General features: G+C 36.8%; 1 protein-coding gene across 3 annotated transcripts in view; it reads left to right on the top strand.

The window, feature by feature from the left end:
- PTCHD4 (patched domain containing 4) overlaps nucleotides 1–12,191 on the top strand; it is an 826,526-nt gene that overhangs the window by 432,784 nt on the left and 381,551 nt on the right. For all 3 annotated transcript variants that reach the window (XM_044062689.1, XM_044062688.1, XM_044062687.1), the window contains one exon: nucleotides 562–1,042. In XM_044062689.1, coding sequence (XP_043918624.1) covers nucleotides 562–1,042 — 481 coding nt within the window. The remainder of the gene's footprint in view (nucleotides 1–561; nucleotides 1,043–12,191) is intronic.

The following is a 12,191-nucleotide window of genomic DNA, read 5'->3' as shown; positions in this document are numbered from 1 at the left end:
TTTTCTGTACAAAATCTTTTAAAGTGTCTACATTTCTTACTTATTAAAGTATTTAAGGCCTGCAGATACATTTTTAATTTCCAGGTCAAGTATTATCTATTCAATGTCATACACCTATACTATCAGTCTGAAAAAAAATTACATTTGAATATACTTAAGGATCTCTTAAGATGCTGCTGTATAAAAGTAATATATATACACACACACACACACACACACACACATACACATATATATATATATATATATATATATATATATATATATACATATACACTCAAGCAAGATCTCTTAGGACACTGCTATATAAAAAAAACAGTGACAACAACAGCAATTAAACATCTGGAATTATGAGGAACAATATATGTAAATCCTAAACTTTGGAAAACAAATTCTAGAAAGCAGTATATTTCTCAATAATATTATGCCAACAATACTACCAATTGAGTTATATGATTAAATTTCAGAAATTCTGATACAGAAAAAAACATAAACTTGTAGGTACATTGTCAACTCCCACAGTCATTTTATTGAACATTTTCTTTATTATGTTTTTTATAGGATGGAAGATTGGCTTTCATTGGACATCAGCTTGGAGGAGTTTCTGAAGTTCCTAACAGCAAAGACCAAAGGGTCAAGTCAGCCAGGGCAGTCCAGATTACCTACTACCTCCAGAGCTATGCTTCTGCTACCCAAGGCATCATCGGTGAAGAATGGGAGACTGATTTTTGTAATCTTATGCAAAAGCTCCAGGCAGACATGAAAGACCTTCACATATATTGCCTCACATCCTTCAGCCTGTGGAGGGATTTCTATAAGACCAGCATTTTAGTCCGGGGTGAAATCCTGGTCAGCCTGGTGCTTATCCTCGTTGCAGTCACGTTGTCCAGTTCAATGCGAGACTGCCTCCGGAGCAAGCCATTCCTAGGACTGTTAGGGGTGCTCACTATCTGCATTTCCAGTGTCACTGTGGCAGGGATATTCTTCATTACAGATGGAAAGTACAACTCCACTCTCCTGGGAATTCCATTCTTTGCAATGGGTAATTACTCAGTCTCATAATTACAGCATAACTGCATTTAATCAAGAATATGTTTTCCATTCTGACTTAATTAAGTGTAGTCTCTTTTTCTATCATGACTATTTTATAATTGTCTCAAAGTGAAAAAAACAAATAGTTTTGTTTGATCATTTGAGAGGATCCTTATACGCTCCTCCTTAATTAAGAGACATAGAGAAAGTAAATGGCAGCCTAAGACAAAAGGACAGTGTTTAAATAAGTGTGACAATGATCTGGCAATTGATAGTAATAAATGTGGGAGAGTTATGAAATGCAGAAACAATTTATGGTAGTTTCACACAGATCTGCTAGGTCATTTTTTCATTTATTTTAAAAGAGGGAAATGGAAGAATTGTAATATGGTAATGTGTCTTCTCTAACACAGAGGAAAACCAAGAAGTACAATTCCTACTTGATACAAGGAGTTTAAAAAGCACTGGCCAGGTTACTGCCTATTGTCTATATAAATAAATTAAAATTGTGTGTATTATCCCTTTCTTTTGCTGATACAATCTGACTGAAACTGAAAACTGAGTATAGTTATAACAGTGTCGGTGCCACAGCAGGTAGCACACTCACCTTTGCTGCTGCAGCTGTAGGTTCTATTCCAACACCAAGTAGATCTATTGCTAACTCTGCAGTGCAGCATAAGGGTGGTGCTGTATTCCTTAGTGTGTTGCCCTTTTGGATGAGAAGTTAAACCAAGGCCCTATCTGCTTGACTTGGCTGTAGGTCAGGTGGATGTAAAAGATCCCAAGGCACCTCTCGAAAAGAGTAGGAGAAGTTCCCCAATGCCCTAGCCAAATTTACATTAGTAGTGTAAATACCACCTTGGGTTTTCCCTGAAAAGAGGCTACTAGCCTAATGAGACTAACCTGGCTGACTGTAATTGTCTGTGAGTTCTGAGTAACAGAGTAGGGGCAAAATTAGGGACAGTTTTGAAGTATGCGGTGTGTCTAGGGGAGGGCACTACACCACTAAACAGCTCTGCTGAACACGCACAGAAAAAAGCAGGAGTAACACCGGAGAGATTTTTTACATATTACTTAGAGTAATTTAAAAAGTTAATAGAGCAATATGTTTAGTATCACAATGCAGTTATGGAACAATAAAACTCTACCGTCTCGCATTATTGACTGAATGTCAGCATCCATGATTTACAAAGGCTAGGGAAAAAATAATAGGCAACATCAGGGATGTTCTGTAATCTCAGGGTCATGTAATAGGTGTTTGTGTGTGTGTGAGAATGACTGAGAGGATGCCTATGCCAATGCAATGCATGTGCTGCCAAAGGTGATTACTACAGGAAAGTGTTTATTAGCACTAGCTGTAACGAGTCACAGACTTGCAAATCATGTGATAATGGGGTCTTTCCTTATTGCAGGTAGGATGTCTCTGAACTGAGTTTCGTATGATTAAGGAAACAGATACCTTTGGCAACAGCAATTTTCTTGAGAACACAAGGACCTTTTGCTGAATTTGACCCAGAGGCATAATATCCCAGAGCATTAGAAGTGATGGTAGTATTAAAGGAAATGCTGAGTTTTCTGCCAAACTGTTTTAGCACTGTTACATTACTGGATGTGGATAGTGCTGTATTTACCTATAGTTGACAGTATTTGATCATAAGTTCAAAGCCCAGTTCATTAAACATATCCAGCCACGGATAAATTTCATCATTACACACACAAAGAAGTGGATTATTATTATTATTATTATTATTATGTAATGGAATTATTTAAAAAAAATGCATACTTTTAAATAATGGGATTTTGTAACAAATATCTAACTTGTTTACTGAACAGGAATGGGACATGCGTGTGATTTGCTGATACATGCACTGTTGATTGCTAAAATGCAGCTTTCGTTTCTATTGTTATTGTTGCCTTTTTTGCTGTTTCTGCAGTCAGAACTGTAGGCACCTGTATTCCCAGACTGAATACAATGGCAGCCAGTTGCTATATTCCTAATGTATAAACAGAGGGGACTCACCAACACACATAAAATAAAACAGAAAAGCATTATACATGCATAAAGGCCTCTGGGTTGGAATGTGCACTATTAGCATTTTTAAGTATCAGAATTGCTGCTTGAAGAGAATTTGATTTTTTTGCTGCTAGTTTGACATCTGTTTTATTTTGTGCATACCAGCTGGAAAGCTTCTACTTATAGAGAGTGATGTTTACATTTTGCTTGGCATTTGTTTTGGGGAAGTCAGACTTATTTATATCAGTAATGCTAGACTTGCAAGAGACACACTGATTGTTCTGTTCTGTGCAGCAAGTGTGCACATTTTTAAATACTAATGAGGTTTTATTGTACAAACTCTAGCAAACTTATACATCAGTTTGACCTACAGTGTTCACTAAAGTGGTAAAATGAAGATCTTCTTGGTTTAATCATGGATGGTATCAGAAAACAGATAATAACAGAAAAAAGGAAGCTGTCTATGAAATTCATTGCAAACTGCTGAGCAGTGTTTCACCTTTACATCTGATGTATTTCTAATAGTCTACTACAGGGATGTAGCAACTGTTTCTGTACATTTGTTAAACCATTGCAGCATACATTGTGATGTGGACAGTAACAAGGATCTAGGACTGATAACCATGGAATTTATTTATTTACAGTTGTTTGTACACTGATCAGATTTGACCACTTGCAGGCACAGCCTGGATGAAAGACTTCACAAATATAACTAAAAATCAGGACTTAAAAATAAATGTTTCACACCACTGCTATCAACAGTAGTATGGCATACTGTGTTATGCTAATGAAACGTTGAGAGTTAATTCCTGTAATACACAACCTTGAATTTAGATGTGACATTTCTGTAGTTCATATGTAGTAATATCAGATGTTCATTGTGTTAACTTAGGTACAGTTTTATAACTTTTCTAAAGATCGATTCCAAATTTACTATGTAATATTACAGGTCAAATTATACCAGTGTTATAAAATCTAAGTTATACTTGATATCTCCATACTTTGGATATGTAGTGCCCAATTTCACTCTTTTAATTGTAGAATTTCAGTACAGATATCCTGAAATTCAGAAAGGCTTACCATGATGCACAAGCCTTAACCCCAAAGTTTTCTATGCATAGCCAGCTTTAGGCACCAGTGAACCCCTGCGATTCGTTAGGCCCCCCTGTTGGGGGCCCCAAGCACAGCAGTTATCTTATCCTAATATTTTGTTACATGTCTGTTGTCCAAAAAAAAAAAAGTTCTCTCTTTCTTGTATTGTATAAAACAACATGGATATATAAATAATCTATATACCCTTTAAAAAAAAAAGATATTTCTGGTTGTGTAGCAAGTGTTTGTTTGTTTTGCAGCATCATCATTCCATTATTAATTTTTTTACATTTTGACATAGTGTCCTGGGCTTAGTTAAATTCTTTTGTTGGACATTTTTTTTTAAAAAAATAACTACATAGCCAGCTTTAGCTATACCTGTGGCTGCAGGGGATGCCCCCCCCCCTTCATCCCTGACCATGTGGGGGGCCCACTAAAAATGCTGCTGCTAAATGGGGAAAAAAAAAATTTAAATTTTAATTTATAATCTTTTAAATTCTTAGGGTAGTAACCCAAGTTGATAACGAACATGAGCAAGGTAAGCACTGGGGAGATCAGCAGCCCAGAGTGACTTATCTCGGTGCAAATTTTGGATTTTACGAAGAGCTGATACTTCTGATCATCAGGGATGGTTTTCTCTTTCAGGGAGTTTTATAAATACAAGCATAACACCAGATAATATAACTTTCAATTCCATTGCTTAAGAATTCAGTGCAATCCCAAAAATAATAGAATAAAGGCTCAGAATCAGGACTACATTTTAAATATTACTCTAATGCACTTAAAATTTAGTAGAATAACACCCTTTGCATCAACACGTATTTTTGGACAATAATTATAAAACTCAGATGTCTGGATTGATTGATTGTTTGTAGTCCTGAAAGATTTACCAGCAAATCAAACTTTTTGCAAAGGAGAAAGCAAAAGTATGAACAAAATCAGGGAAGATCTGTGAAATCAGGGACAGTGACAGGTATGCATTACTGCTCAATGAGGTAAATAAGTGGCTTATCCCTACTGCTGTTTGACGACTGCTAAACAGCATTCACTGATCTGGTGTCGCGGTACCAGTGTTGCACAATATATTGCTATTTGCTGAAATAACTACAAAACTAGGACTGCTATGGCTTATGCTTGTGTGTGTGTATAAAACCTATCACTGATTTTTGTCTGTGTATGCACCAGTGACGACTGGTGACTTCAAATCAAAGTGGGGCTGCAGGAGACAGCTGAAAGGGTGGGGTCAATGGGAAGGGGTGTGGCCAACTAGAAAGGGGAGGAGCTATGCTCAAAACTGTAACTTTAATTAAATAAGCTGCCCTGGGTACCAAACCATCATTATGAGAGTCCAATCAAAACAAAATGAAGTGTAGAAGAAAACAATATATTTCAATGCATTGGCTGCATGACAGCTTACTTAATATCTAGATGGAAACAAAAAGGTTGTGAGGCATGAAAAAATAAATTACTTTTTAAATACATTACTGGAATGCCAGTCAAAATCAAGTATAAGACAAACAAGCAGCACTCAACTCAAACCACTTCTCCTTGCACTGCAGTTCTAATTATAATTTATATTCAGCTTTATTAAAGTACCAAGTAACATGCTGAAAGTAGCAATCTCTGTGATAACCCCACTTGAAAAATGTTTCTTATCCAAAAAAGAACTGCTGCCTGACAACAACTATCTACTTGTTTCATGGGGAAAACTTGATCAAAATAAAAAATGATAAGCAAACAAGAAACAAGCTCAAGATACATTGCTTAAAGGATTACTGCACAGGTTATGAACCACACATGATAGATTGGCAGTCTGTTTAGTTTACAGGTAAAGCCTGCAAAGATGACTGCAAGTCTCCAACAAATGTAATGAGCTTCTTAAAATAATGTAATCCTGTCCTTTATTACAAATACTGTCATATGCATTTCAATACCCAAGACTTATACATTATCAAGTTATGTAAGTATTCTCTGCATGGCAACAACTGAAAGGCTTTCAATGTTGGCAGTTCTTTAACAGTATGCTTATTAAAGCTTACTTACATCTTACAATCTCAGGCAAGCTTACCTGATGTCATTAAAACATTGCTACTTAAACACAGAGCAACAGGCACTTTCTGAATAATAATAAGCGTAAATCAACAGTATAAAAATGTGACAGAAACCAGAACATTCTGCAAAATCAAGGACAGATGAAAAGCCACTGTAGTACTTGTGTCTACCTTGGATGGGGGGGGGGGTACTTTGCACATTTACACTGCATAACTGCTCCTTGCTTTGATTGGACACACCCAGAGTCACTACATGGGGGAGTGGGGTGCAACAAGTATGTCACAATTTGAAATATCTCTGGCTGACTGTGATGGCCCTGACACATTTGTCATACCTCTCAACCTCAGAGCAAGACATCTGGACAAAGCCATACATAGAAGTGGGACAAAGGCCCACAAATAAGGACAATTTTTAAATATTGCTCTTATAAACTTAGAAAGATAATAGAATAGCAGGTCTTGCATTAGTATGAATTTTCTGAAGGGTATGAAATCTGAAACTCAAATGTCTGTCATTATTTTCTAACTTCAGTCTTTAATGATTTGCCACTAATTTGCCAAAAAAACACAATTTTATGAAAAATGGACCAAAAATGTGATGCAAAAATATAAAATAGCCAACAATACAGCAGGGAACTTGTCAAAGAGGGGACACTTTTTAATATTAATACTGCTAACTTGAGCAGCTGACAAAATAAAAGAATCTATGTGCATTTCTGAAATAAAAGTAATCTATAACTGATTATTATAGTTATTTATTAATTGTAAACCCTCCACATTTTCTTCCAAAATTTCCATTTTGCTGAGGGATTATTAGGGGAAGAGCAGCATTTTAAAATTGGGGACAGTTGAGAGGTTTGGATATGCCTAATTCTATAAAGCAATTTATTTGCATGTACCTCTCAACCTGTTAATGCAGGAAATCTGGACAAGGCCATATATATTGGGGGAATATATAAACAGTACTAAAAATTGCTCTTGTATAAACTGAGACAGTTGATAGAATATAACAGGTCTTGCTTTAGCATGCATTTTTCTGAAGGTTATGAAGTCTGAAACTCAGTGTCTGTCATTAATTAGCAACTTAATTCCTAAATGATTTGCCAGAAAGCCACATATATTATAAGGAACAAACCAAAAATAAGAAGCAAAAATCTATTCATTCTGTGAAAATCTGGACAGTTGAGAGGTATAATTCAGCCGGGGCTGTCTTTGAGTTTGTCACCCTTCCCCCTCAAAAAATCATGGTCGAATGAAACCTCCCCACTGCAGCCATTCCAATAAACCATTACTTGGCTATTTCACCCCATTTACCATAAACACTAATGTGCATACTGCTTTACTTCTATGATGATTTGGACTTCATTTGAAAGTTTTATTTTGCATTTTACAGCACAAACACTAAGACATCTGCTAAACAAAGCAATGCAGTCTCACAATGAAAACAGACTTAACATTAAAACTTCTCTGCCCTTGAAACTCACATTCATTGAAACAGCATTGAGACCCACATTCAAAGAAAATACATTTTGCTACTGGCAGATAAAGATTAACTTTGGGCTGTTTTCAAATCATAGGCCCCTTGTACACGAAACATACACATGCTCTTTTATGATACACCTTCCTGATTGTATTAAATTATATTCCTTGTACAATACAATACAGTTGTTAGAGGGCATTTTAAATGTATTGTTTTGAACATTTTTCCAGTAAACAATGAAACAAAATGCATGCACCAATAATGACAAAACTGCCCAATTCTGAACATTTCCATCATAAAAGTCTACTCAAATGTCTACAGTCCACCAGTATCAGTAAATATGCACAATCTCTGAAGAAGTAAAAGTCATGTAAATAATTCCACATTAAAGAAATCTGTAACTAATGAAGAGGTTGCTGCTAGCAAACAACTTTATCTTTCATTGTTTCATCTACAAATAAAGTGCCTGTTGCCCTTGAAGAATAAATTGCCTATGATGCATTAAAAAATGATAAACTAGTAATATTGCAATAGGGAATGGATGGCAAACTGATAATAGGTTCATAGTTACTAGTTATCTTCACCAAAAAGGACTGCAGCATCCACCCCCTTTACAACACAGTACAGTATCAGCAATGCATCTACCTACTGTGGGAGTAGAATCCACAGCCTTCCGCACCAAAGGCAATTATGCTACCAACACTGCTTTCACATTCTACAGCGCAAACAGTGACTACCATTTGCTAAACAAAACAATTAGTAGCACATTGAAAACAAACTTAGCATGAGCAACAATAAACTTCTCTTCCCTTGAAACTCACAATTCCACAAATATGCACTGAAATGTATAATCCCTTGAAAATGCACTGAAATTCATAATTCCCTGAAAATGTACTCAAACTCACAATTCCTTCTGCAGTCTGGTAGTTGCTGTAAAGGATTCAGGCTCTTGTCTCCTGTAACCAAGTTTCAGGTTTAAGCCTGAGTAAGTTAATTGACTAACCTGCCCTCCCCCCTAACTAGGGCATTATATACCATACCGCCATACCTCTCAACTTCTTAGTGCAAGAAACCTGGACAAAACCTAAAATAATGGGGGGACAAAAGCCCAAATATAGGGACAGATTTTAAATATTGATTTACAGACTTAGAAAGTTGCTAGAAGAACATGATTTGTGTTAGCATGCATTTTCTGAAGGATGCAAAGGCTGAAACTCATATATGACTTCAGTCATCAGTGAATTGCCAGAAAACCACAAATTTTATGAGGAATAGGCCAAAAATATGAAAAAAAAATCTGCACAACCTCTTAGTTTAATAAATCTGGACAAAGTCTAAAATAATGGGGATACAATGGCCCAAAACAAGGACAGAGTTTAAATATTGCTCTTTTTAACTTACTTGTTAGAATAACAGGATTTGTTTTAGTACCATGCATTTTCTGAAATATATGAATTCAAACTCGTATATATGTCATTATTTAGTGACTTCAATCCTCTGAAGTGCTAGAAAACCACAAATTTTATGATAAGCAGACCAAATCTATGAGGCTAAATCTGGACAGTTGAGAGGTATTTTAAAAAACATACAGACCCCCCCCCAAACACACACACAAAATCTTGCATATGAACAGAATAGCTAGTTTAAATGATATATGCTCACGTACATATGTACATACACACGTTCTCTCTCATTCAGAAATTAATGGAACCGCTAGTTTAAATTACTTGCGCACACACACTTAGCACATTTATTTACTTGTTTGAATATTCAGTTATTTGTTTATTTTCTTATAACCAGTGGGTTGAATACAGTTTTCACAATGAAGTGTTTATTAATTAAAGAAAGTGATGTGCTGTGTTTAATTCGCGGTTTAATCACACATTCACTGCACTTTGTAGTAGTCAGTTTTTCTTACCCTAGAAAAGAGTAAAGGAATTGTATCATATTGTGTAGGAACAGAAAACATTTATTCTCGTCTGGGGACTGAGCCCAGAAACTACACCTTCCATGCCTAACTGTTCAGTGACTCCTTGTTGGGGCAGTGGCAATAACAACTTCACAGAAAGCTGGGGTCCTGGGTTCAATCCCCAGAAAGGAGTCAATCTTTTCCTTTCCTATTGAGTTGTTATTCTAAAAATTATACTTGTGATGTGTGTGAGGTCCCCATCTACTCAGTATTGTTAAGACATGTCCCAGAAAGAATGATTTTGTATTTCCTGTATTGAAAAGGTGACCTCTTTGCTTGTAAAATTGGAGCTTTGGTACTTCAGCATACACATCTCTCAACTGTCCAGATTTTTGCATCATATTTTTGGTCTGTTCCTCATATTTTTTTCTTCTTGGGCAAATCATTGAGGACTGAATTCACTAAATGGCATACATTTGAGTGTCTGACTATAGCCTTCAAAAAATACATGTCTAACATAAATCCTGTTATGTTGCCAACTTTCTGTGTTTATAAAAGCAATACTTCAAATTTGTCCCTACTTTTGAACCTTTGTCCCCCAGTTATTTTAAGCTTTCTCCAGATTTATTACACTAATAGGTTGAGAGGTATGTCTGGTGATCAATTGTTTTTAAAGATGCATTCCAGCAGCATCTAAGTATTAATTCTTTGAAAATCGTAGGCCTGAACAACCTGGTTGCAGAATTAGAATATTTTCACATCCTTTGATGGGCTAATATTGGATGTCCCAATTTGCAGGCTCATTTAGTGTTACTAGGTCCCTTGTCACATCTTAAAATAGTGAATCTAAACTGGGTTCCCTTGCAGTTCTGTTCAGTTTCACTTTATCCAAGCTTTCCCTGAGCTTTTACACCTGTCCACCTGCTCTTTAAAGAAGCAAAGCACTGACCTTCAAAATAATACAAGATGGTCATAAAGAGCAACAGAGCTAGTTTCACACTTATGTACACATCACAAATACCCATCTAGTTATAGGAAAGTGCTGCTTGCCCATTAATGCTTCTGACTTTATAAAATCATTAAAAATTCACAATGCAATATAAAGGTGAATAATAATGGTACACTTAGTCTTAAATATTCGCAGCTCAGCCCAGCATCTCTATCACACACACACACACACACCATTGCTTGTAATAATAGACTTACATGGGTCCAGGGCCTTCCTTCCTGCATATATCAACTCACTAAACTCCCGCAGTCCTGTGGTGATTTCCTTCCTGCAAGAGCAGGCCAGCCTGCGGACGTTGCAGTCTGATCCCTTTCCAGTCTATGCAGCTGTAACTAACTGCATAGACATCTGGGATGCTCTTGACTGCTGTGCTTCAAATCCGGACTGCTGCTGAATCATTCTGGAGCTCTGTGCATGCTCTGGACTGGTTCAGCAGCTGTCTGGATGTCGGAAATGCCGCGAGTGTGCATGCACGAAGGTCCGTGATTTTTGTCCTGCTTTTGTTTAGTTTTTTTCTTCTTTTTTCTACAGCTGGGGTCTTTCTTCTTTATTTTACAGTTGGGGGGGCTGCAGTCCTGCAGTCCAATAGCACAGGCCGCCCCTGGTATGCACCCAATAATGCCAGGACACAAACATTATTCTTTTGGGTATCAGTAAAAATGTAATTAACAAGTAATTATATTTCAAAAGTAAGACATAGGATATATCACAGAACATTCGGACACTTGGATCTTCTTGGAGTCTGGTGGCCCCCACTCACCAAACTGTATAAGTGGATACTGGGGGCTCCCTTAATCATCCTTGACTCTGTGGGTCCCCACACAAAAGCTATTGCTGGTTGAAGAAAAATGAGGACAAAAATGTTTCAATTTTCTGACTGAGCTGATTAACCTGAACAATGCTGAGATATGACCCTTTTAGGGTAAAGCTGATAATAGCCTCTGGTTTCAACCACACCCATTCTAAAACCAGCCCTGCTCAAATGTGTGTGTACAGAAAGCTGCTGTAGGTTATAGGGGTCTGGGGATTGTGTGGCTATTACAACTTTAATTTTCATCACAGTCGAACCTTAGAGGTGTGCACATGAAGTCATTATAGCTAGTGATTGAGCTGAGGACAGTGTGGTCATTGTTTATTTACTTTTCTCACAGACCTCAGAGGTGTAAAACGAAGGGTATTATAGCTTGTGTAGGGGTGGTGTACTGTCTAAGAGCAACAAATTAGAATATATTACTGAAATCATTCTCACAATCACACGTCAGGGACATATACATGGGGCTGACTTTGAGGGTTGGGGTGAGGAAGCATGCTATGGATACATATATCAGCAGTCACTTGAAATATATGGCTAAGGCAATTTAAACCTCTGCTTTCATCCTAGTCTAAAACCAGAGGGATGTAAAGGCAGTGACTGTCTTTTGTGGGGGGTTAGGGAAGGAGGCAGTATTCCCAGATAAGACCTATGTATTCCCACAACTGGCTTGTTAGTTTATTGTGAGCTACTATTTTGTCAGCTTTGAACATTAAGCCTTGGGCACAACTTATGTCATCACTGAAAGGAAAAAATAAGACTGAAATTCTTTTCTTTTTCATGATTTTTGTTT

Source organism: Protopterus annectens, chromosome 2.part1, assembly GCF_019279795.1.
Source record: "Protopterus annectens isolate FY-2018-M chromosome 2.part1, PAN1.0, whole genome shotgun sequence".
NCBI lineage: Eukaryota > Metazoa > Chordata > Ceratodontiformes > Protopteridae > Protopterus > Protopterus annectens.
This window is presented reverse-complemented; position numbering and strand designations above follow the sequence as displayed.